The sequence below is a fragment of the Galleria mellonella genome, unplaced genomic scaffold, assembly GCF_026898425.1.
Source record: "Galleria mellonella isolate WM207_F2 unplaced genomic scaffold, CSIRO_AGI_GalMel_v1 utg78, whole genome shotgun sequence".
NCBI classification, from domain to species: Eukaryota; Metazoa; Arthropoda; class Insecta; order Lepidoptera; family Pyralidae; genus Galleria; species Galleria mellonella.
In genome coordinates this window covers 1,100,169-1,127,013 of record NW_026442151.1, presented here as the reverse complement: position 1 = coordinate 1,127,013, position 26,845 = coordinate 1,100,169, and the positions used below count along the sequence as shown (strand labels likewise).

At 31.9% G+C, this 26,845-nt stretch overlaps 2 protein-coding genes and 1 long non-coding RNA gene across 6 annotated transcripts; 1 reads left to right on the top strand and 2 right to left on the bottom strand.

Annotated features, from left to right (window-relative positions):
• Positions 1 to 3,968: 3,968 nt before the first annotated feature.
• On the top strand, positions 3,969 to 13,391 carry LOC113517299 (RNA-binding protein cabeza). 3 transcript variants are annotated; one of them, XM_026901945.3, is made up of 7 exons: positions 3,969 to 4,123; positions 4,204 to 4,380; positions 4,590 to 4,926; positions 9,544 to 9,575; positions 11,652 to 11,794; positions 11,879 to 12,525; positions 12,848 to 13,391. In XM_026901945.3, exons 1-7 carry the CDS (start codon positions 4,114 to 4,116, stop codon positions 12,873 to 12,875), a joined length of 1,374 nt encoding a protein of 457 aa, XP_026757746.2. In that variant the 5' UTR covers positions 3,969 to 4,113; the 3' UTR covers positions 12,876 to 13,391. The 3 variants fall into 3 exon arrangements, with proteins under 3 accessions (XP_026757746.2, XP_052757602.1, XP_026757747.2); XM_052901642.1 differs by having other exon boundaries at positions 9,544 to 9,577; positions 11,663 to 11,794; XM_026901946.3 differs by lacking the exons at positions 3,969 to 4,123; positions 4,204 to 4,380; positions 9,544 to 9,575.
• A 1,546-nt stretch (positions 13,392 to 14,937) lies between these two features.
• Positions 14,938 to 23,585, bottom strand: LOC113517487 (mitochondrial Rho GTPase). Of its 2 annotated transcripts, XM_031912284.2 has the most exons (12): positions 23,178 to 23,585; positions 22,447 to 22,655; positions 22,189 to 22,341; positions 21,213 to 21,344; positions 20,623 to 20,819; positions 20,084 to 20,273; positions 19,869 to 20,004; positions 19,240 to 19,370; positions 17,892 to 18,119; positions 17,000 to 17,193; positions 16,499 to 16,537; positions 14,938 to 15,245 (listed from the first exon to the last, which is right to left on the bottom strand). In XM_031912284.2, the coding sequence occupies exons 1-12, from the start codon at positions 23,368 to 23,370 to the stop codon at positions 15,119 to 15,121; spliced, it is 1,929 nt and encodes a 642-aa protein (XP_031768144.1). In that variant the 5' UTR covers positions 23,371 to 23,585; the 3' UTR covers positions 14,938 to 15,118. The 2 variants fall into 2 exon arrangements, with proteins under 2 accessions (XP_031768144.1, XP_026757964.1); XM_026902163.3 differs by lacking the exon at positions 16,499 to 16,537 and having other exon boundaries at positions 23,178 to 23,584.
• Positions 23,586 to 24,208: 623 nt separating this feature from the next.
• On the bottom strand, positions 24,209 to 26,167 carry LOC128202208 (uncharacterized). The gene is made up of 3 exons (XR_008253646.1): positions 25,970 to 26,167; positions 24,702 to 24,831; positions 24,209 to 24,354 (listed from the first exon to the last, which is right to left on the bottom strand). It is a non-coding gene; the product is annotated as an uncharacterized LOC128202208 (long non-coding RNA).
• Between the last annotated feature and the right edge of the window lie 678 nt (positions 26,168 to 26,845).

Genomic DNA, 26,845 nt, shown 5'->3' with positions numbered 1-26,845 from the left:
TTGTGATATAATTTGAAGTGAATTCATAGATACAGATGAAGCATTTTAAGTATTTTATCTGTAAAAGTATTAATTAGAGATAGGAGAGAGGTTTTAGAATTAAATGGTTAATAGCATGGCTATCTATAGCTACACTTATCAATTAGTTACAAATTTTGCTCTTAAAATTAAACATAAAATTTAAGACAGCCTATTATTTTAAGACTGCTATTAAACATTTAGTTCGCTGTAACTAAAGTGTTAATTATAAAATCAAACTTCTATCTCTAATTAATACTTTTAGCAATAAATTACAATGCTTCATCTGCTCCTCATACGGAAAATGCAGTGTAGAACCACCTTCAACCTCAAATTTCAATGTAACAACCTCAATGAATGCAAGTGGCTTGAGACTGTTCCTTATGGCAGTCAATGTGGGAATCCTTATGATCGATAGTGAACAGATAACGGCTGGATCGTAAGGAAAACCACCTTGGCTTTCCTTGCAGGTCCACGATTTTCGTCAGCATTTTTAAGAGATTCTCAAAAATATTTTGCAGCTTTGAATGACTTTACTAATATTAGTTCGGACGGTAAAATTACTAGCAGTCATTCGATTTTGACCAATAAATCCTTTTCTGCATCAACGTCACTTGAGGATAGATGCAAAGTCCTAAATTGAAAAGGCATGTGATAAGTCCTGCTTTGTTGAGATGTCCTTTGCCTGTATTTTCCATGTTATAAAAAAATCTTTTTTGTACCATATTTTCCTTCTTATTTATTTTATATCATCTTTTGCTTCCTGACTCTTTTTATTATCCTTCTGATGTTATAACAAGATAAAGATAACTACTCTATCAAGCCTTTTTTTTTATTTACCCGTTTCTCTTAATTGGTAACCCCGAGTCATTGGAATCTGAAGGATTATCTAAGAATTTAAGACTAGCTTAAAACTTATTATGCGTAGCAATTAAACAACAAATATAGAAGTAATGTCTTAAATCAACATCATACCTACGATTTTTCGTCGTTACCACGAAATATCTACCAATGTCTGTTACGTGTGGCGCTATGGACTAACTACCTTCTTATTCTTCTTGGACTATCTTCGAAGAGGCGCGGCGTCGAACGGCACAGTTTGTATATGCCGCGGACTGCACGAATTTCATATTAAAAGTATAAAACATAATACCTAGAAAAGCCCAGCCTTTCAGCAGTAGACAAACTGTTTTATACGTATTTTTTATATAAATTATTTTGTATTTTTTTATACGCTTTGTAATTTTATAATAAAATCTCTCTTATGATGAACTATGATACGGTTACTTCCCACTTTCTGGCTCAGATGGACATCGCTGTGGTTTATTCAGGTCGTCGCAAACTTTCAGCTGCCGGCATTACCAACGATCAGCGGAAATGGGGAACATTGTAACCAACACGCCTTAGGAAGACCAGTGTCAGGTACTTAAAACCACACTTATTAGGATACTCTCTTGCACTCTACAAAATCTCCTTAACCAATAAGGAAGTGGGTGGACGTAAACCTTCGCAATTTGCCACTTAAAATTTCTTGCCCGTTCGTCTCTATGTGATAACACGTTATTCTTGTAACTTTGGTAACGTCGCTTGCCTAAAAACGTGCAAGCAGCCCTTGTTATACAGACAGATCTAACTTTAGCAAAATTAGCTAACAAAATTTTGTTGCTTTTCCAAATTTTTCACCTGCCTGCGCAGTGAGCAATCGTACCTCTTATACATCAAACAATAATGGCCCGATACTAGTTACAGCTCTACAATTAAAAAGCTTTACTTCATATTATTTATTTATTTAACTCTTTATTGCACCATAAATAAAAATATACAATGACAAGTGAATAATTCAAATGAAATACAGTAACATAAATACAGATTGAAATATACACATAAAGGTACAAAAGGCGGTCTTATCGCTAGAGCAATCTCTTACAGACAACCTTTGGTTAAAGGAGAACAGATAGAAAATGGCAGGTGGCGCAAGAATGAATTAATAATTTTCGTGCATAAAATACAAAAACATGTAATGCACAAAAATATCAAATACATATAATTTATTAAACTACTTACTGTAACAATATATATATATATATATATATATACACATACATATACACATATAACATACATACAAAATACATAAACATACACATATAAATACATACATAGCACACACAAGGAAATATGACAAATCTAGTCCAAAAATTACAAAGGAGTGGAAACGAGTAACTACAGTGAAAGAAAATGTGATTTGACTTGTTCTTTAAACGAAGCCAAGGATTGAGCACTCCGTATAGACGGTGGCAGCGAGTTCCATAGGCGCACTGCCTGAACGGAAAAGGATTTGGTGTAGTACACGGAGGTATGTGCTGGGGTTTTTAAACGGAGACTATTTGAGGTACGCGAAGCGTGACTCTGCACTTCACCGAGAAATATAAATCGCTCTTTAAGATAGTGAGGTGTAAGAGGATTGAATAGAAAGGAATAAAGAAGAGATAATATATGCCAATCTCGGCGTCGACGTATTGGGAGCCACTTGAGCTGAGTGCGAAAATTAGAGATGTGGTCGTATTTACGAAGTCCAAATATAAATCTAATACACAGGTTTTGGAGACGCTCAAGTTTATTAAGTTGGTCTTCGGTGAGATCAATGTAGCAGGTATCAGCATAGTCAAGGACAGGAAGGACAAGGGAGTGAGCAAGCGCAACTCTAGTGGCCATAGGTAAAAAATTACGTAACCTTCTGAGTGAGCCCACAATCGCAAAAACCCTCCTACTAATCTCTGTTATTTGGGTGCTCCATGATAGCGTTCTGTTAAGGTATATTCCGAGATCCTTTACAAAGTCTTTATAGTCCACAGATATCCCGTCGAACATTATGTTAGGTAGATTTTCCCAGCAAATTCTTGAAATATAGTTAGGGCTCCCGATAATAATAGCCTGCGTTTTATTAGGGTTTACAGTATATATACAATATTAATAAATAATTATATATTTTGGGAGTATATATAAGGTTCTTGAGTGAGGACCCTGTACGGGCAAACGCAGTGTAGGACGACCCCCTACTAGATGAAGATGATTTCATGTATTGCAGGGAGTCAGTGAATGCAGTGTTCGGCAATGGACATATAGTGGCTGATGAGATGATGATGATATATTGTGAAAATATAATGAATCCTACTACTTAAATTTTGTAGTTATAAATGCATGGGTGTTGGTAGCCAATAGTGTCAATTCTGAGGCTTCGTTTTTCTAAACTTATCTGTAAAATTAAAATTTTAGTATTATCGCAAAATGTAGAGTTAACATCTACCATATGAAAATTGAGTGGTAACAGCTGATAGCCATATCAATGTTCGTCATTAGTATAATATTATTATTATTAGCACTGTGCTTTCATTTTTGCATTATTGTTTCCCTCAATTATACAATTTCAATAGACATTCTTGTAACAGTACCCAGTTTTTTTAGGGAGGAAAGGGATTGTTAGTAATAGAGACTGAGAATCCCATTGCTAGCAATATACCCAACCAGGTCGACCTCCTCGCGATTCTCCCTGGAAACTATCATGGTTAATTCCTGATGAATTCATCATGATGGGCTAACTGGTCTATTTTCATTCTCATCTATCACCCTTCACTGGTGTTCTGCAAGCGTATCTTGTTAGCGCAGGCGGGGTTACAATACCATTTTCACCCCTCAAAAAAAAAGTACCCAATTTAGAAAAAAATGGCTTTTAAAACTACTGTCAGTTTTTTTATACCCAATAGCCCAAAGTTAGATTAGTTGTTGAATATAATTATCATGTCCACGTAATAATTATTACTTGTAAATGACGCTGGCGCTGGCAGAAATGGTTGTAAAAATGACCGATTGCCAAAAAAGTCTTGTTACGACAGACTTGGTGTAAGCTTTGATCGTCTATGGTCAATAAAAAAAATTTAAAATGTCTATGATATTGTCGCCATATTGTGCGTCTCTTGGGCAGTTTCCTTTTCCGTTTTGTCGCTGTGTCACTTTTTTTTGTCGTGCGCCTCTCTTTTTCTGATCCACTTTTGCGTGGCGTAATTTAGTTTTGCTTCAATACATTTTTAAGCAGAAATGGGGGATCGTAAGTATATATTTTTAATTATGATAAATATTTAGAAAACCTGAGTATAACTACTGAAGCATTTTATTTATTAATATCAGCGTATGCCTCGGGTGACTATGGCAGTAGCGGCTACTCTCAAGCTCAGTATTCCATGCCACCTCCGCAGTTAGCTTCTGAAGATAATGCTAATAATTATGGATCTGGACAATCATACAGCCAAAATAACTATGGTACCCAAAACACGGGTCAAGACTGGAATAACCAGCCAAGTTCCGGTAAGATTTTTACCACGTTTTACTAGCGTTAAACCATTGAATCTACATATATAATTTTTTGGTCGGCGAATACTCTTAGTTTTATCTGTCACTGATATATTTACATCTACTGTACCTAATAGGTGAAATTGCATTTTACATGCTTGAATTTGCATCCAAGTATTTCTTTGCGAGTTCTTAAATATAGTTAGCCATTTTTTATGTTTTAGGTGGTAACTCATATGGAAATAGCCAACCCAGCAATTATGGTCAGAGCTACAATTCCAATTATGGCAGTAGTGGATATGACCGTAATAATGGTAATAACTATAATGCAAGCGGTGGCTCTAGTGACCGTAGTAGCAGCAATTACAGTGGGGGTGAACGTGGGGGCTCCAACTATGGCAGTGATCGTGGAGGATCTGGCTATGGCAGTGACCGTGGAGGCTCAAATTATGGGAGTGACCGTGGAGGATCCAGTTATGGGGGAGATAGAGGTGGATCCAATTATGGAGCCGATAGAGGAGGCTACAATAGAGATGGAGGAAATAGAGATGGTGGATATGGGTGAGTAACTTTTCATAATATCTTTTGTAACATTATAGATTCTATAGTAGAACCTTGATTAATTATTAATTTTCATTATTTAAATAGTTACAGCTACACAATATAACCTAAATAGTATTTACAGCATTTCATGGTATATATTGTATGTTCTCTAAACTCTATAATGTATATGAATACAATTTCTACTAATGTAAAAAATACAATATTTATTTTTATTCAAAATTTTTAATAATTTTTATATATGCTTAAAATAATGTATAATTTTGGTATGAGTTTAGTACTTACCTACCTAATTGGTATTAAATATTTTTTTTGTAAAGAGGTATTATTTTAAATAATATAAACTACTTAGCCCATGATCCTGCTGCTGATGTCTGCAGCTCTAAGACTTTTTAATAAAACTTTGTTTAAATGAAAGAGTGAAAATAGAATGCACCAAGGTTGCCTGCTGTTAATTAACTGCAACTTAGGGTCACCAGATAATAATAGTTAATAATTTTGTTAAATTTATTGTCCTTTTTGATTTGATTATGCTAAACAAAAATTTATTCTTTTCAATATATGGTAACATTTAGTTGCCCATAAAAATAGTTACAAGTGAACACTGTTAGCATAAAAAATTGCATTAATAAAAAATATTATATATTTTTTTTACGAGCAAACAAAATAAATTGATCAAAAAGATAAAATATCTATGTATATAGATTTTTGTTTTATATTTTTATTCTACATTACAGAAGTGAAGTAATATTTAACTTTTAGAAATATATGAAACATTCTTCTTTTTGGCAAATATGCTAATATAAAATCAATTATCAGTCAATACCTTTGTTTAAAGGTGGACATTTTTATACATTTTAACTCAATAAATATTATGCACAGTTTCTGGCTTCCAGCAATTTTTTCAATTTTTAACTTATATATATATATATATATATATATATATATATATATATATATATATATACATATGCTTGTATATATTATTTAAATTTGGGTATATTTTAGATTATTTTTTCATTTAAACAAAGTTTCATTAAAAAGTTTTATACTGGCAGAAGTCAAGTAAGATCTTAGGCTAATATTAAACAATGCAAATTTTTGACTGTTTATAATAATATAATTGCAGAAAAATTAGTTTAGTCTACAGTTTGTATGTAGGTTGGGCTTTATTTAGAGAAATATATATTTTTTTTAATTATAAAAAGAATAAAAAAATATTTTACTACATACTATACAGAGATACAGATATAGTAATTACATGCTAATTTTTAGGATTAGGAAAAATACACCTATATTAAACTACCTGTGTGGGAATTCTGTTGATTATGTTGTTTATTGTAGACTAATATCTTCATTAGTGAGCAGACTGCCTTTCACTGATGTGTTAATGGGTATTATTTGATGAATTTTGATTATTTGAAATTCAGTTTGTGGTATGATCATTACATTATTGTCTATTAGGTGGCACATGGTTCTTCAGTATACATAGCTTTGAATGCTTCAAATAAAATCAGATGTATTGCTCTATCTAGACATGCCCATTGGATGAAACTGTGTAGGAAACAGTAACAAAAAAGGTCTGTACAACAAACTGAAATACAGTAATAGAAATTGTACAAGCATTTTTAATAAATATACACTTAAATATATTATTAATATATAATTCTGATTATTGTTCATGAATACTATCCTGAATTTTAGTTTGTTTACATTAAATAATGTATTATTTTTGGTCTGGCTTTAATCAGCCATGGTTTCTGGTTGTAGTGCTAGGTTGCACCTGTAACACATTGTGTGTGTGTATATATATATATAAGAAGATAATTCATTTTATGAATTATTTTCTTCAAATATAAAGTTTTAAAGAGGTGATATTTGTTCGTGTGTAAATGGTATAACTTTCAAAAATGATACTAATATTCTAAACATAAAGTTTGTGAAGATATTTGTTACTCGATTACAATCAAATGGCTGAATGAATTATTAAGAAAATAGTTACACATATGGATCATAACCTGAACTGAACATTTACGCATATACCTACATATCAGCAAACGCATGTCAATGGGAATATAGTGAGTAAGGCTGTTTTTCACATGTACGAGATACCATAACAGATCGATCATAGAATTGACACTTTCAAGTTTTGCACTCTCGAATCGCAATACTAGCAACATAATAATTCCATATTGTTCAGATAGATGCTTATTGGTATAAATGGTATAATGCAAACTATAGCAAATCAATCCCCATTCTAACGTAATTCTTAATTGTTGTTTCATGAGTGTAGTACAAAATTGTTATTGGCAATAAATTGGATTGCTCTCGATATTAAATACAAGAGTAGGCCTGCGAGTTACGTGGAAAACAAGTTCTACGTAAATTTGTACCTATTAGGTATTCTATTTTTGAGAACATTCATCCTGTCATAAAACTAAGTCAAAACTGTCATAAATTTTCCATCCTCGTATACATTGCAACATTTTAAATGGTTACATATTTTGGAATTTTTCCTTATCCTCAATTTAAATAAAATGTTAATATTTCTCATACCATTATGCTGTTACAGAATTTTCTAATCAAGGTTAAACTAAGAATTTCTTTTTTTATTCCCTGTAATGTCATGTTTGGTTTAAGGAAATCTCCTCACTCGGCAATCTTTAGTTATAAAATAAAATAAGTTTAAACTGGTTTGTAAAATATAGTATTTAAATAAGATTCTAAAAGTTGAAACAACATATTGTATAGAGATTAATACTGTTTATTAATAATTTAAAATTCTTGATCGTTAAACAATAAACTATTTATAAGGCGACCAGCATAGAATTAAATTTACTCGAAAGAAACTACCTTAGCAAGAAGTAGATGAAATTGAATACAGTACTTTTTTAGTAAAAATAGAAAAGTCGTACGCAAAGTTAGACATGGGTCACCTTAATCTTCAAAAATGGTATGAATATAGATGGCACAATATGTTCTATCATGTTCATGATGTTAATAGGTTTCAACTTTTCGTCTGGTGGTTTTGTAAATGTGTTTGCCATTCCAAGTGTAAAAAAGGATCCCTTATTCGCGGCACATACTAGGGACGGCTGATAAACCCGCGGCAAATAACACTACTGAACGTTTATAACAGAGCTTTATTTATAAACACTCAATAAGCCCTCAATAACTAAGAAAGGTTTATTGGAGAACTTATCCTTTCCCGTGTCATAAAAACGGCTAAATTAACTTAATGGTCGAGGGATGGGCATCCCTCTTAAAATATCTCCAAAGTCTAACTGCAGTTGCCAACTCACCTGCCAAGTGTGGCAATTACTGGCAAAAACTCTCAATAGAGGGAGACTTATGTTCAGCGGTGGATGGTTAACGGCTGGTATGGTATGGTAATGCAATATAATTCCACTATATTTTCACGGAGAAAAACGTATGCCAAGGATTTGATATCGTTTACGCGTTTTATATATTTTTTTATCGTTGATTTTTTACCTCAACACAAATAAGCGAATTGAAAACCTACTCCTTAATATTTTTAATTATGCATCATACCCGTTTCATTTTAGTATCTATACAACTTCTATGGATCCAGGTACGGCCGCTTCATTTTTCGGATTTAAATTAGTCAATTATCAGATTTCCTTGGCTATTATGAATATTCAGTAATAAATTTATCATACTCGTATAAGTATTGCCTGTGAGGAGTTCCTTTCTTATATGTAGGACTAAATTTCACGACTATTTTAGGTGTTAAAAATAAATCTTACTAGTAATAGGTGCCTAAAATGAATTTCAGCTTGTTAATAATTATGAGGAGAAAATATCATACACTATTTTTCATCAACGGTATTTTTTTTATTTGTACATTTATGTGGTCTATTTGAAAATAAGTTATGAATTATATGTATATACTTCTTGCAAAAGTTCTATAAATTTTATTGTATTATTGAAACATATTTTCATTGCTTTGCTAGAAATATAAATAGATATTAAACAAGCTTGAATTTGGAAATTGACGCGGGAAGTAATACAATATAAAGTTCATATTTTATTGTTTTGAAAAAGTGTGACATCACAAAACATACAATCTCTCGGACATGTTTAATGCATAATCACAATAGAATCGGTTAACATTAATAATATGCATATTTAAAATATTAAATTATCTATCACTTGGTATTAAAATATTAGTAAGTTTCTGTCTACATTTTATAGTGTCAAGCTCTCACCAAAGTTATAACAGACTGTTCTGTTATAACATAGCTGTCAGTAAACTACTTATTATTTTTTCTAATGATTAATTTTACACTATTATTACAAATCGATGAACACTTTTTCAATAATTGTTGCAAGGTTAAATTATGTTACCTATACGTAATGCTACACTACTATTGTTAGCATGCATGTTAAAATATGTGTGGATTAATAACTACCAACTACAAATGTTCTAAGATTTTCAAGGTGTCAAGGTATTTGCGTAATGGTAATGAAAAGGATTCAACACTAAGGACTAAGGTCACTTGATAAGGTGTACCTAGTTGTGAAACAATCAACGTGCTGCGTACAGTGTGTCCCCCAGCCTGCCCAGTATACTAAACGCTGTTCTTATTGTTTTAGTGGCGGCGGCAGGGGGGGTGGTTTTAATAAAGGTAAAGCTCCTCGCGATGAGCGAATGGTGCTGTTGTCATATTTTTAATTTCATCTTACTTAAGGGCTGCCAAAATATATTTGGTAAATTATGTTAGGGGTCCTCTAGACAATATCACTGCTAGGCTGTTGACAAAATTATACCTATGAATTCAGTGTTTCACTTCAGTATTACAGTATTCTAGGTATATATCTTTATTGTAGGTTTCACAGACGTGAGAAAGGTATACAATTAATAACACGACAGGAGTTACATACATATATAATGTAGTGTTTTTATATGTAAATATAATATGTGTACTTAACAAAGTCCTGTGTCACAAATTGTAATAATATTTTTACTATGTGGTATGTAATTATTTAGTGTTCAAGTTAACTAAATGGTATCGTTATGCTAGTGGATTGTTATACTTTAGTAATAATATACTGGTAAAAGGGGAAACCTAGAAGAGGATTCGTCGTAAGAATATGCATTTATCTACCTAATGTTGAAGGTTGCTAATATTAACGATATACTGACCAAAAAAGAAGATTTTCCTGGTAATAATGGTTAAACAAAAGGATCAAATAATTTACTAATAGACATACCAACCTGTGAATGGCATCTTTACAGTGAAGACAATTGAGTGATTATTTATAGAGTGGTTACAAAAATTTATGTTGTCAGCAGTCTTGTTAAGTGTTAGTAGGCTACAATTGTCAGAGTACGTGACAATTTGACAAATATACAGAGTAACTGGTACTGAGTCTCGGTATCAGGTTGATTGTACTCATGATGACTTATTTTTTTATCTACATATAGCGATATGAAGAAAATTGTGGTATAAATTAATATGGTATGCAAATATTTACTTTGTTTTTATAATTGACAAATAATAGGTGTAAGTTTAGTATTAGGCATTATATCTTAATGTCTTAATTTCATGAATATAAACTTCTTGAATATTGGCTCGTATGGTACCAGAAACACTGTATATAATTTTATTTGGCAGCCCTGTGGTTTGGTTATAAGTGTTACTCAAAACGTATATAATTGGGTAGTATGATTTAATGATATTAGTGTTTATATTTATGATGTTTTATAATGGTTCTCATTGCGTGCAGTTGGATAAAATAAGTATAAAATGCGTACGCTGGCGGATAATGATTATCTATTTATTAGGAAAGGTAAAAGCGAAACCAAGGGAAGTACTTACAAAATATAAAGAAAATCTGCATATCTGTAGAAACATTGAGTGTAGCAATCGTTATTAAAATGGTTTTCATAATTGTGTATACAGATTTACAGGGAAATCACTACATCCTCTATCGTCTAGGTAAAAAAAGATAGATATCATATATGAGCAAATCTTTATTGTATAAAAACACACACACACATATGTAAGAAAACATGACTATTTACACTATTAAGACAAATAAAAAATTATATGCACACAATACACTAATTATTATTAGAAAGCATGCCGATGAATATCATGGTATCAGCTACCACCATTCCACGTAGCGGTCAAGAATGAAATATTTCTCTTAAAAATTGTCATTAAAATATCACAAATAGACACTGTTTCAGAGGATTGTAGTGAGAAATCCCATATGAAGCCTGTATATTATGATAATGCTCGACATATAAGCATACATTTTGCATAAAACCGATTTAATATTAAATCGAATGGAAATAATACTCTATTTAATATAAATGGAGTATTATTTTGATTCAACTGTAGGTTATTTTATGATTTATATCTTGAAGAAATATAATATAACTTATATGCAGTATATTTAGTAAATTATTATTAATAATTTAGCTGCTATAGATTTTGTTTTTGTTAAGGTTTAAATAAATTACAATGTGGTAAATATTGCGCTAAATGCTTTATGAAATTCACATTTACATCAGTAAACGGTGTACATGGTCCTATAGTTTTTTGTTGGAGTGGTTTGAAACATTAGGTATTCCATGACACATTATGTTAAAATTTTTAAATAAATAAAAAAAAACTACCGTAGAATGCATAGTTGGATATTAGATTTCTACTATTATTTGTCAATTTTCATTACTAAAAGATGTTTATATTTAGGTGGCGGCGGTGGTGGCTATGGGGGAGATCGAGGCGGGGGTGATATGATAACACAAGAAGATACAGTATTTATCCAAGGCATGGATCCCTCTACTACGGAAGAAGAACTGTGTCAGCATTTTGGCTCTATCGGTATAATTAAGGTAAACCATATTCCATTAGATAGCATATTTATTAATGATATAAAAATTCACATACATTTATTTTATTTATTTATATACTTTTAGACCGATAAGAAAACACAGAGGCCAAAAGTATGGATGTATAAAGACAAAGCTACAGGACAGCCGAAAGGAGAAGCTACTGTTACATATGAAGATTCAAACGCAGCGAGTTCAGCGATACAGTGGTTTGATGGAAAAGATTTTAATGGAGCTACTATAAAAGTTTCACTTGCACAACGCCAAAATACATGGGGCGGTGGTAAAGGAGGCGGCGGTGGTGGCTTCCGTGGCGGTCGTGGAGGAGGCGGAGGCGGCAGAGGTCGCGGAGGTGGTGGCGGCGGCGGCGGCGGTGGCGGCAGCGGCGGCGGTGGTGGTAGTGGCGGTCCACCATCTGGTAATCGTGAGGGTGACTGGAGATGTCCCAATCCTAGCTGCGGCAATACCAATTTCTCATGGAGAAAAGCATGCAATAGATGCAATGAAGAGAAACCAGGCGGCGGTGGTGGTGCTCCTGGTGGTGGCGGTCGTGGAGGGGGCGGCGGTGGTCGTGGAGGACGCGGACGAGGCGGCGGCGGTGGCAGTGGAGGTTGGGGTGGTCGCGGCGGAGGCGGCGGGGACCGTGGCCCTGATAGAGGTGGCGACCGACGCAGTTACGGCGGTGGTGGCGATCGCGGCAGCAGCGGTGGTGGCGCTATGAGGAATGATAGCGGGTAAATATTACAATTAAATATTCATCATTTATCGCCATTTTTAATTAATAAAAAGTCATTTTTGTTTTCATAATAACGAGCCTGGTATATATGATAGTTAAAAATTTGCTTTATTCTCTGTACGCTTAAATAATCTCAATACAAATTTTTTTAAGTATCAAAATATCGGCCGTCACTATTCAACACCCAATGGTCATAGTATTACACAATGCAGCAATAAGCTATACCTTTCCCACATTTCTTTTGTAATTTCTTTACTTTATTCTTATTATTTCTTACGTAATGCTCTCTTTATTAAATCAGTTATTTTTCTTTGTTCCAGTGGAAGAGACCGCCAAAGACCATATTAACTTTATTATAATGTAAATTTGTGGTTAATAACTGTACTTGTGTATGACTGACTTTGAATTAATTTAGTTATAATAATAAGTTTTTAATTAAACGACATTAACACATGTCATATTTCTATATAAAAAAAAGTATTGCAATAGACTATAGGAATAAATTTAGAATATAGATTTATAATCTCGTCCAAAAGTAGAAAGTTCCATCTCTTTTTGAAGTTATTTCTTCAACAATTTCAATAAATGTGTAATTAACATATTGTATTCATAATCTGTATGTAGATATAATTATGGGTAAAATATGTAGAAAAATACTGTGTATTCGTCTACCTTCAATATGACATTTCATTCATAATTTTACTATTAAGTTATGGCGAGTGTTTCGATTAGGTTGTGTGATTGTTCTGAGTTCACAATATGAAAATGCCTACTTTATAGTTAAATTTTTGACATTAAGACCAATAATGTAATGATTTATTAGAATAAGTGATATGCAATTGAAATAAATATCATAAAACAATATTTGGTTTGGCTTTTGAATATTCAAAATAGGTATCCTAAACCGTATATTCATAATTTTAAATATTTTTTTTACCGAATACACGACTAATAAAGACGAGATATCTTTGATTTATTGACAGTCAATGGTGTGAACAATTGAAAGAAAAAAATTTCAAACAGCTGAAAATATATCACCATAGGATTATTGCTAATTGAAGCATTATGATTCTATAAGTGTTGATCAAGAACAAGTTAATATTTCCTGTGAACACTTTAAATAACTAACAAAACCCAAGAATTCTATTAATATTATAAAAGTTTGTAAGAACGGATGGATGGTTTATTACTCTCACCTAAAAACTAACGAAATTTGAACCACAGGTTACATCTTAACATAGCACAGAGGATAGTTCATATACTTATTAGTTTATGCGAGCAAAGCCGCAAGCTACAGCTGGCAAATATTTTTCAGTGCAGTAATTCTAAAAATATATTTACACATTCCCGAAATTTTACTTATTTCATGGCCGGTATTTTACTTGAAAAAGCCCAGCGACTTTTTTGTATCTTAACAGCGTAAAGCACTGATCAACAGATGATATTTATTGCAACTGCCGCTGTTTTACCTTGAGTGTATCAAAAAAGGCGGATTTGCGCACCAATTTCAGTAGATGGCACTACCAGCAGATGCTGATAGCGCTGGCAGACGATCGCACTTGCGAAGTTAAGGTAACTTGAAGACTAGAAGTTCGCTTTTAAAAGAATCATTCAATAAATCAATTACTTTATTTGCAGAATATAAGTATTACAAAGATGGTACTCAAAAATATTAGTCCTTGTATAATCTGCTCGACATCAGTGTGCAAGTTATCTTAACAATAATTATCCATTATAAAATGAAATAAAAATAACATTACAAATACAAATAAAAATTTGGTCTATATTTTATCCTAAGACTCGAATATATAGTGTTGTTATTGAGTAGAAATTCTTTTTTTTTAAATATTGTCTATGTCAAATATGTATGTCTTGGTAACTTGTTATAAAACGTAGGAATTACTTGCTCTGCGGTCATACTGAAGACATTGTAATGCGTAATAATACATTTTCTCAAACGGTTTTTAAATAAGCATAAGCCTATTTATGGAAAAATGGACCGGGTGGTCCGTACCTACCATCAAAATTCGACTAATGCTTTCAGCAATATGTAAACTGAGATTACATTATACCTCACCTCTCATCCCGTAAAATTATATGCCAATTCAAATATTAAGTATATGTATTTACGTCCATGTGGTCCCGGTATAGAATAGGCCACCCCTTCTTTTCACGTGGGTATCGTAATATGCGAGGAATGGGCAGCTGCATCCCTCTTAAAACATCTCTAGAGCCTACAACGATTGCCAATCCGCCTGCCAAGCATAGCAACTACTGGTAAAACCCCCTAAAGGGGAGGCTTATGATCAGCAGTGGACAGTTAAAGGCTGGTATGAGGATAATGATCCGTGAATTCTCTTAACAGTAACAGCCGCAATAGGAGTATTCTATAGTTAATAAAACGAAAACATAAAATTAATGTACTTTATTTAAAACTAAAACAAATCATGTAACTATCCATTTCATCATATCTCTTTGGTCTATATTACTATTTTTCTTCACTACTTCCCTTGTAACTATTCCCTTTAAATTATTGAGAATTAATACTATTTTAATACAACCAGTTTATATACAGTAGCGGTAATGAGAGTTTAACGTCTCTGGAAGCTGAAAATTTTGATGATGAGGAAACCCATCACCGTGGCTGCAGCGACACCAATGCCCGCCTTCCACCATGAAGAGTTCTCGCCAGTCATACTCGCGAAGTGCTTCAAGTGTCTGCAATATGCATATTTTATACATTTATAATTTTGGGCATTATAATTAGATTTATCAATAAAAATGATAAACAAATTTAACAAATAACAAGTTAACAAATTTAATACGAATCTGGAGGATGATTCACTATAACAACAAACATTATATGCTTGCTTCCTAATATCTAGTAGGATGGATTAAATGAACTTTTCTCCCATAAACAACGCAATTTGCGAACAAGTAAAAAAAGAAGTAATTTATAATAATTTTAGTTTCTATATCACTCTAAAGAGGCAGCACAAGTTGCTTATCATTTTTTAATAATACAAAAGCCAAGTTTGATACTAAATATCGAGCAATTTTCGGCTATCGCAACCTCTTTGTAGTATACGACATAAGAGGGTCGAGAAACTGGGAATAAAGTTTATATTAATATATATCGCGGATATCTACAGTATACGCGGATATCTACGATAAAGAATACAAATGCACTATGGCCCAATTAGTGTTATTCAAGAATAGTAGCAATTAACTGATTTTGTTTCATTCAATTAGTTCTATTTCCCATTTCTAAACTAAGTATTATCAAATATTTTTACAAGTTTTAACTTTAACAAACAAAATCATCACAAAATATACCAAAGAGTGAACAAAGTTGACTAAATCTATGACAAATTTGGTTGAGTAAACAAATTTATTACAGTGTACCACTGTGAACAATGGTGACCGTACACTAATATAAATATTTTTCATCTGAATTTCAAATAACCTAATTTTTATTTTTTATTTTTTTTTTAAGTGAGGTATAATAAAATTGAATGATGCCTTTAATATACACATAAATATAAATTTTATATAGTGAATATTATATTTATAACAAAAATTGGTTTCTTTTTCTGTTAGGTTTATGCTAATGTCTGAAACTGCTTAACTGAATTTATGAAATTTTGAAAGGTGTATTGTTTTTCTCCAAATTGAGTGATATGATAATTTCTATTTCGATAAGAAAAAATTGTCCCGGTAGGGCGTAAACTTTTGCCAAGTCAGGGCAGGTTTATAAATATTTGATAATAATGAGTAATTATCGTTTATATGATCTAACGATCCTCTAGATGACCAGTGATTTATTGGCATTGCAGAAAGTGCACACTCAGTATAACTTATTAGATCAGGCCTGACACATTCTATATGGAACTTTTCTATTTAGAACTGCTATTCGGAACTTCTCTATTCAGTGCTATCGTACTATTATATATAAAGACGTGCTCACTCACCTGTGCTTGCTGAATAAAATCCAAGCAGCTTGAAATTGACTGACAAAGACAATTAAAATAACAGTATTTTAAGCAAGCTACAATTGTTAAGAAATCAGTGTCAATTTTTCGATCTTGATAAAACTTTTGCCTCGTTTTATATTAACAAAAGTAAAAAATATTAGAAAGAAAGAAAGAAAACATTTATTGACAACAACAAAAAGTTACATACATTATAAATAAAAAAAAACTTTACATTTATTATTGCCAACGTGGTCACCACTCAGCATGTGCTGCAGCAATTTAATTGTTACAGCGCTGATATTCTGTGGTGCCCATTAAGATTCCAAATTCTTAAAAAATAACTATTTAACAACTTTTCGTATTGGAACTACCGATTTCTATTTTGAATAGGTAATTTTCAATCTAAATAAAGATATGAGAATAAAGTCACAACTTTTAAAAATATGCTAATTCGTTTTTTTATGTTTATATCATTTTTAATAGAAATACTATACTTACGGAAATGCGGCCATGGTCGCTAGTTTGATAAACACATCGTGTTTATTTTCTTTAATGTTGAAAAATTGAGGCGCGAGTAATTGATACTTATTGCAGAAAACTTCTGGCTGCAACATGTACTCCTGGCGAGCGATTAACGCATCGCCTTTCGTGCCCACTATTAGCACAGGAATGTGACTCTCTGCGAAATATTTCTACAAAAGAAATACATATAAGTAAACATTGTGTAGGGTATTAAGAAAAAAATTGATGAATAATCAAATCGTTGAATGAACGGATCAAATTAAAATTTGGCACTTTCCGATGCATCACTCATATCACTTTGACCTAATACTAATATGCTAATTGTGAGTTATTGTATCCAAACAAATTTCAAGAAAATTAACGAAGATAATAAACAGACAGTATTATAATTTCTTCATAGGTATGGTTTTTTTAATGGATGATAATGGAATGGTAACCTCGCCTGCGCTAACGGTATACGCTGGTGCGGCACCAGTGAGGTATGATAGATGAGAATGTAAAGACAGTTAGTCTATCGTAATGAAATTCTAGAATTCAGCACAATGGTTTCCAGGGGGACCACATGGAGGTCGTCCTGTCAACCCTGGCAGGACAACCATTGTTATTCTCATTGTTAACAATATACTCCACTTGTAGTCCACATTACTAATAATCAAATTTACATGTAAATTAATTCCCAAAGAGGGTTGACGTCAGGCAGGTGAGGGGTCGTAAAACTAAAAACCAAATCTTTTTGTAATATGGATAAAATCATATTACACCGACCCCAAATGATTGGGATAAGGGTAGAAAGATGAAGATGATGTAAATTAATAAATTGATAAAAATAGTAAATATAATGGATGCTTATAAGATTAGCATTACTTACAATGTATATCCTAGCAATATACTCGAAGGAACGCGTTGCGGCAACATCATACACGAGACAAGCAACATCACAGTTCACCTCATGGGGCTGCAACGGGTCCGATACTCGAGTGATCGGAATCTCCTTTAATACCAGATATTTCTCCTGCCCGTACACTAACACTGTGTTTATACAGCAGTTTTCTGTTAGGTTGCTGTCGCCACGTTCGTGAGCATGGGGCTTTATTTTCTGTTACAATATATTTTTTAAAGTTATTAACTAAATACAGAAAAATATTTCACAATAGAGCATTAGTACTATAGTATCATTTGTAAGGAGTAATAGGTATACATAGGTAGATTTTTAATAACTTTATATTAATATGTTACAGCATAGATATACATGTTATATAATTATTTAAAATTGTTATTGTTCTAAAAACACGACCTTAAGCTTGCTAAAATTACTATGACTATAAATCCTTTTAAAAAAAGGAGTAATCAAAATATATTGAACATGTGATACTTCTTGGAGTTTGTTGAAAAAGCCGTCTATCCTAGGATTCTGTCGTAATTAAGATAATGAAAATAAAATTAATTAATTACAAAATTATTTTATTTCACTAATTACTTATATTCAGATCTTCATATTTAAAAATTACGTCGGTTTTATTTGATCTTGATATTAGGTAGTTTTTAAATTTCTAAACCAACCAAACCAGAGACTAGAAAAATCGTTTGCTTGGGTACCTTTGTGCCATTCGTGTTTCAACCGTGAAGCAGTTGTGTTTGCATGGCTGTGTTTGAAGTTTGAAGGGTTCCTACCATGGCAGTGAATTTAAGGGTTCAGAGACATAACACCTTAGTCCTCAGGAATGGCAACGCATAAGCGAAACAGTATACTCTGTTATGTCCATAGTACTACTCATGTCTATAGGTGACGGTTGTCACTTTCCATCAGGTGGACCGTCAGCTTGTTTGCCATTCTAAGTTGCATAAAAAAACAAAAATTTTAAGGCTATGCAGGATATACGGAATAAGGCTGGCTAACCGCATTCGTAATACATTACGTGAATGAGTTGATTTGTGTCGGTATAAAAATGGGAAAAGGACATAATCTCGTATATCATTTACATTACAAACTTGCAATGGAAAAATGCGATCTAAACTAACCTATAATGATTAAAGAGATGCTTAACGCAAGAAAGAGACACGATTTATCAGAACTAGTGCGTATGTCCAGAACAAGTTATAAAAGTAAACGAAACAAAAGCTAGATGTATGAATATGGTTTTACTTTTGACACTCCGTTATCTGTCTACCTCGTAAGGGACTTTACGTGTAAATAGATATATTTTTAGTTTACATACCTTATGAGCTATACCGAGAAAACTTCTACAAATAGATGTCTTGCCACACGATCGTGGGCCGATGACGTGACACTGGTATACGTTACGACTTGATTGTTTTTTGGCAATATCCACTTTTTTCTCTCGTGTTACTGCAAAATATAAATTTTACTGACTACTATAGACTACCTGTTTACCGCAGCTTTACCCACGTGATATAGGACAGTATGCCTTTCGCCGTGTTTAAGCGTAAATAAGTAGTATAGTAAATACCAATATTCACATTTATAATATTAATAGGAACGGTTTAATGTTGAATGTATTGTCAGACATATATATAGATAATTATAAGATATAGGTAATTTTTTTCTAAAATTCCCTGAAAGTAACAACAATTAACATATAACTACTAAACAGGTATCTTACTCCACTTTATCTTACTAATATAATAAAACCATAATTGGACGATGTCTATACGTAGGAGGATATTTAAGAAAAATTTATATGAGGAGTCATAATAAAAGCAATGGAAGCTAAAACATTAACTAAAAAAAAATCTGTCTCTCTACATATTTGTTCCGTTATTACACAAACACTACTAAAATAGATGGAAGGGAATACTGAAAAATAATAAAACAATGTTTACTTACTATGAATCGCAGCTTTTTGTGTTTCATTTTCGAGAAAATTAAAACCCAAATAGGCTAAATAGGCACTAGTATTTTGCAAATCCATTAACGTCATTAAGGTCCATCGACACATCCAGCCTTGCAATGTTAAATAGCCCTATAGAAGAAAAATGTAAATTTAATATATTTTTGTACTACTTAGTTATTAATAAATGTATGTTAGGTATACACTTTACCTTTTCATTTGTTGGAACTGTGTATCGTAAATTGTGCCAAGGAATCCGTGGGCAATATGAGAACACATTTTTCAATTCTGTTGGATTTAACATCCCATCTTTATCTCTGTCGTATTTTTCAAAAAGCTGTGTCAAAAATTGTTGTCCCTTGTATGATAATTCAGAGGTACATCCTACAGGTACTTTTATACTGAAATAAAACAAGGTTTAAATTGAGCATTTTTAACGAAATTATTATCATACAGATTTTTTTAAACGCTTGTTGCATATAATGAAGAAACGGACGGACTGAGTGTGAAGAAATTTTCGCCATAGGTAATTTAACTAAATATGGGTGTTGGCCCATATTTAGCTTAATATACATACTATGAAAATTTCATAATTACATAAAATAAGTAAGGCTAAATTATTATCCTTACTTACAGGTCCATGAGTAAATTGGCGAAAAAAAATAAAAATTAAAAAAAATTATTGCTATCCGACATGTTAACCTATATGAAAAAAGTCGTGGGCGCATCAATATAATAATGTAAACATACTTGGCATATAAATAAGTGTGAGTTAGCTCTAAACTTTCATCATATCCAAATTTACGAAGCACTGTCCATGTTGTTTCATTTCTTCCTCTTTGTATAAATAAACAGTGCAGAAAAATAAAACCTTTTACTGTTATACAATCATTTTCAATTCCACCAGCAATGTTCTGGGCAATTACTGATTTCACTTCATCTAAAACCTACAACAAATAGTAAAAATAATTAAGTCTACTAAAACCAAAAAAGAACAGACAATTGAATGTCCATTAATTATATGAAATGCATTTTTAATATTTGTGCTTTATCCCATCTAAGAGTTTAAGAAAATAAATTTATTTTATATGTTAATTTATTTTGCATTATATATAACAGAGTATATTGTTTCGCTCATGATACCCCCCATGCATTGCCATTTCTGAGGACTAAGGTGTTTTTCCTCTATACCCTGTAAATTCACTGCCATATCCCACCCTTCAAACTGAAATAAAGCCGTTCAAACAACTGTTTCACGATAGAAACACAAATCGGGCAGAGGTGTCCAAGCAAACGACTTTTGTATAAAGTCTCCCTTGATAATAGCAAATTAAAAATACCTGTAATTGCAAAGGTGTATCGAAACATTTTCGCTGAAATATTGTTACTTCATAATCATCCAAAAGTCCATCTCCATCCAAATCACAAATTTTGAATATTCTTGTAAGAGCTTTCTTGCATTTCTCTGTCAACTATAATTTTATTTGTTTAATAAATCAAAAGATAAATAAATAGACTATTGGCTGTTTTATTTTTATTACTACCACAGATAATAGTCTCTGTGTGTTAGCTTTACTCACATTTTAAATTCTGGGATACCCAACTTGTTCTGACCAACGCCACTGCCGCCACTCATATGCATGCAGGGCCAAACAACATGTTGGTTGCGCTAATGTTTTCAGATTGGGTATTTTTTGCAATTTTGTAGAAATAAAATTCTTAAAGAATTTTTTTACTTTTTTGGTAGTAGTAAATTGTATAGAGATATATAAATACAGTAAAATATGAATAAAGAAGTAAAAACAGAAGGGTTTTATCTTTCATCATTCATATTGTGGCACATGTCACATCATGAGAAACGATATAACTTTGTGATTAGGTAAGTTTTGATAAACATATTGATTTGGAAAAAAAGTCATGATTTTGTAAAAATAAAAATTCACATCTGACAACCTTGGATCATCCACTGCTGCTCACAACACAGTTGTGAATCACACAAATCAATAAGTGCTTCTATTGAATATGAAAGTAGTCAGGCATCTCTGAATTTAAATTTGAGTAAAGTCACCACAATTATAATTCAGTATGACTCACAATAATAAAATTTTATTAGAATATTATTTCACAAAAAATCAATATTCAGAAATATAAAATGGTTAATAAAGATCAATTCAGAATTAATGAACAAAATATGTAACATGAAAACATCATAAGATAATGATGTCTCCAGTAAGTTAGTAACACGTGTAATCTGTATTGTAGAAAGTAATGTGACTATTGAAATATGTAATGTTATTTTCAATTTTAAAATTTTACCTCTTGTTCTTCAATAGAATATATTGGACATATAGGATGTAACACAGCTTTTTGTGCATTATAAAACATTTCTGATACATTAGTGAGAGTTTTTGCAGAGCATTCTATACACCTATCCACTTCTGGATATTCTTCTGCTATGTCCCAAATATTCTGTAACAAACACATGCTTTACTTACAATATAGTGATATTTTTGGTTTATAAAATATGATTTTACTCATACTAATACTTATATTTGTGCAAATAAAAAAACTCACATCAATTACAGAATAATCAATTAAGTCTATTTTATTTCCAACAAGAATAACAGGTTTTCTGTAATCATTTGGACAATTATCTCTTACAAATGGCAACCAGTATGATGCTATTTTGCTCAGTGTCTCTTGACGATCAACTGAAAAAATGATGCAAATTACATGTGCCTTTTCTATTTCTTCCCCTATTTGTTCCAAGGATTGTTCTGCAACTGAAAAATATTACAAAACATATAACTGTAAATACATATATTATGCTTAATTACTAAATCTGAGAGCATTGCAACTTATTTAAACTATACACTATTTCATAAGTATAATATTTAAAGGAGTAAGTCAAGACCAAATTCTTTTATTACTAACTATCCATCATAATACAAATTTTCATAAAATATTGTATTGCTAACCAGTGAGTATATAAATTGTAACTATAAATTTTAGCACTTGCACAGATAATAGGATAATGTATATGTATACTATGCATAGTATACATATACAAGGTACATACAAATATAATATAGTGGAATAAAACACATATGGATAATAAATCATTAACCGGCAACACCTGATTTTGTCTAATGTTTCGTTACTACAAGTATGTAACTATAGTAAAAAGGCTTTAAACAAGATTTTTTATAAGCTACTTAGCTAATGTTGAATACGAAAAACCACTACAAAAAAAATCATAAAAAAATATGCTTCAAATTAAAGATTCAGACTTATTAGATACGTACCACAAACATCTACAATATTAGTTGGTACTTGCTCAGGTGTAACATCCGCAGGTATTGTAATCTCTTCCGCTTTCGGTGGAACATGGTCAGTGAATTCTTCTGTCACTAAAGAAAGAATAAGTGAAGTTTTTCCTACACTTGGTTCTCCTAGTAAAAGGATCCGAACCGTTCGGGGCAGAGATTCGTATACCATTTTTATACACAATACGTAATATTGTTACAGAAACATTAATGTATATCGGAATCTAATACATAATTTAAAATTTAGAGAGAATTAATAAAATCTGTTTCCCAAATTATTTTGGTTTGATGATTTACTACATTTTATTTATTTACTTTTTTCTCCTAAATTTAATTAGGTATTTCTCCTTCGATACCTTGAACCTCGATTGACGTAAAAGTAACCACAGATATACACAATCTAATTGATATCGAAATTCATCACAGATAAAAATAGTATTATAGGCCGAATCCATACTATAGTGACAATCTTGATCGCTTAAAATACATATTATTATATACACATAATAATGAAGAAGAATTCATTATTATATTTGCCTTTGCAAATTAAAATGAATAACAATTGATGAGTAGGTAGAAAAAAAATATTCTACCACCATCACCGTACCACTTTAATCTATAATTAAGTCCATAGACTTAGATCGAGCTTATTCTAAAACGTAGTGATTATATACTCTTTGGTTATACTTAAATCTATTGCCCATTTTGACATTTTTAATTTGAGTAAGAGAATATAGAAAAAGGCGGGAAACTCGAATAAGAACAAGCGGGTTTTTTAAATTTTTTTTATTAATTTATTAAAACTATCTCTATCAATTCTTATTATTGAATAAAATATTATATTTTCACTAAATTCAGCGACAGTAATATAATTAGCATTCATGGGGAAGCGCAGTTGTAGAAAAAGGAAAAAAAAAGATGACGATTCAGGTGATGTAGACCATGAACCTTGTAATGACAAGGATATATATTCGGAAGATACTTCTACTGACTCAGAATCTGAAATTGATAAGGCCGATAAGTATAAACCTTACTACGTCACAGATTATATTAGAAGATATCCCGAGGAATCCCCTGGGACAGAATTTGTTGTCTTTGTAGAATCCTCAGATAGTCAGAAAACCATTGGATCCAGAGACTTGCTCTCACTCTCCTCCTGTTTAAAACGATTTAATAAAGGGGTAACTTATCTTAGATCTATAAATAAATTCAAAATCGGAGTATACTTTCAAAAGCCAGACTTAGCCAATGCTTTTTTAAATAATAAAACTTTTTTAAATGACTACCATTTTAAGGCCAGTATTCCTGCTTCTTCAACAGAAGTTACAGGCGTTATTAGAAATGTACCTACAAATATATCTAATAAAAAAATATATACTATGATATCGAGTTCTAAGAAAATTATTGCTATTAAAAGAATTTTAAGAAAAAATACCTTGACTCATGGATATGTGTTACAGCCAACTCTAACCGTGACAATTACTTTTGCTGCATCTGTATTACCTGAATATCTGGATATTGGAGGTTGGCGCCACAATGTCACTCCATATATACCACCAGTTAAACAATGCTACCGGTGCTTGAGGTATGGACATTTAGCTAAATTCTGTAAGAATTCTGAGCGTTGCAGCATCTGCAAAGGTGAGCATAATTATAAAACTTGTACAACTGGAATGGAAAACGCTATTTGTGTACACTGCAATGGAAATCACACAAGTGTATCACCGCAATGCCCTGTTAAACAAAAGAAAATTGCTGAAAATAGATCTAAATTCAGACCTGCTTCTTTTGGAGATATACTTAGCACTGAAATATTTCCTAAACTGGGTAACAAACCTAAAAAAAATGTAGACCTAATTTCAATTCTAAATTCTGATAACAAGAGTTTATCACTTTTAATAGAAAGCATAATCAAACTTATTTCACTACATAACACAAAGAACACATCTATTAACACTAAAAGTGTTTTGAATGTGTTATATGATACTTTTGGTAATAGACCTATTTCACAAAATTCAATCGAGACCAATTAACTATCATACAGTGGAACGCTCAGAGCCTACTGAGCAATCGACATATTTTTACACAATTTTTAAATGAACATCATATTCACATTGCTCTCATCTCAGAAACTTGGCTAAAACCACATTACAAATTAAAAATTAAAGATTATTGTATAGAACGAAATGATTGTGGTAATAACCACAATGGAGTAGCGATTATTATACATAATAGTATTAGATATAAAAAACTTCACTCTTTTTTCGACAATTCTTTGCAAACTATAGCTATTAGTATTGAAGTTAATAATTCTTGGTATTCAGTTGCCAGTATTTACTGTCCTACCAATAGTACACCTAGTTTTACTAAAGCCAAATTTAAGTTCTTTTTGGAGTCTCTTCCTAAACCCACTATCATATCTGGAGATTTAAATGCACATCATACTATGTGGGGTTGTACCTCCACTAATACAAGAGGTAAAGACATTCTTGATTGTTTAGATGAATGTAATTTGGTACTATTAAATGATAAGCAAGTTACTACTGTTGGCTCTCATATTTGGAGACCCAATGGCCTTGATTTAACTATGGTATCCCCATCCATATCATTAAAATGCGAGTGGTCGGTTCATGATGATCCGTTAGGAAGTTATCACCTGCCGACTTTTACTAAAATAAACACAAAGAACTCTTCATCAACTCCGTCAGGTGAACAACATGCTCCTATAGATGAAGTTAATAAACTTTTGAAGTTAAATCGTATAAACCTACGTCTCGTTAATTGGGATCTTTATTCTGAAACTGTTAATCGATTACTTTTGGATTTCGAGTATGATGTCAATGAACCCTTAAACAATTACAATAGGTTCTGTAAAATTATTTTGACAGCTGTGGAACGTTCCGTTCCACGTAGGAACTTATCAAATAGCGGTGCAAATACTTCAAAGAGGCACAAACATATTGCAGTACCTTGGTGGAATAACAGGTGTGCGACAGCTGTCAATGATAGTAAAGCGGCTTACCTTAGGTTTAAACAAAATCCAACTCTCGATAATTACATAAATTTTAAAAGAGTTCAAGCTGTTAAAAAGTTAGTAATTAAGCAAGTAAGACAACAGGGGTGGCAGGAATTTTGTTCCAAATTTAATAGATTAACACCAATTTCCACTGTTTGGCAAAATATGAGAAAACTAAATTCAAAACATCGTCAAAATCATTTTAAAGATATATCATGGGTCAATGATTTTTTACGCAAATATACTCCTGATTTTGTACACTCACCTTTTGATGACAAACAGTTTAATTCTGTTAATTCATGCCCAAAATTTCTCACTGACCCATTCTCAATTGATGAAATATCCAGTGCAGTAAAATCTAGAAAAGATACAGCTAGTGGCCTTGATCGCTTAACATACAATATGTTTCGATTGCTGAATAAAATAAACCTTACTAAACTCTTACAAATTTTTAACGATTTATGGAAGGACTGTATTATCCCACCAGAATGGAAAATGGATTGTTTGATTCCAGTAATTAAACCCGGTAAAGATCCTACAAATTTCGACTCCTATAGACCTATAACATTGACGTCCTGTGCAGGCAAATTATTCGAACAATTAATTAAACAGCGTTTAGAGTTCTTTATTG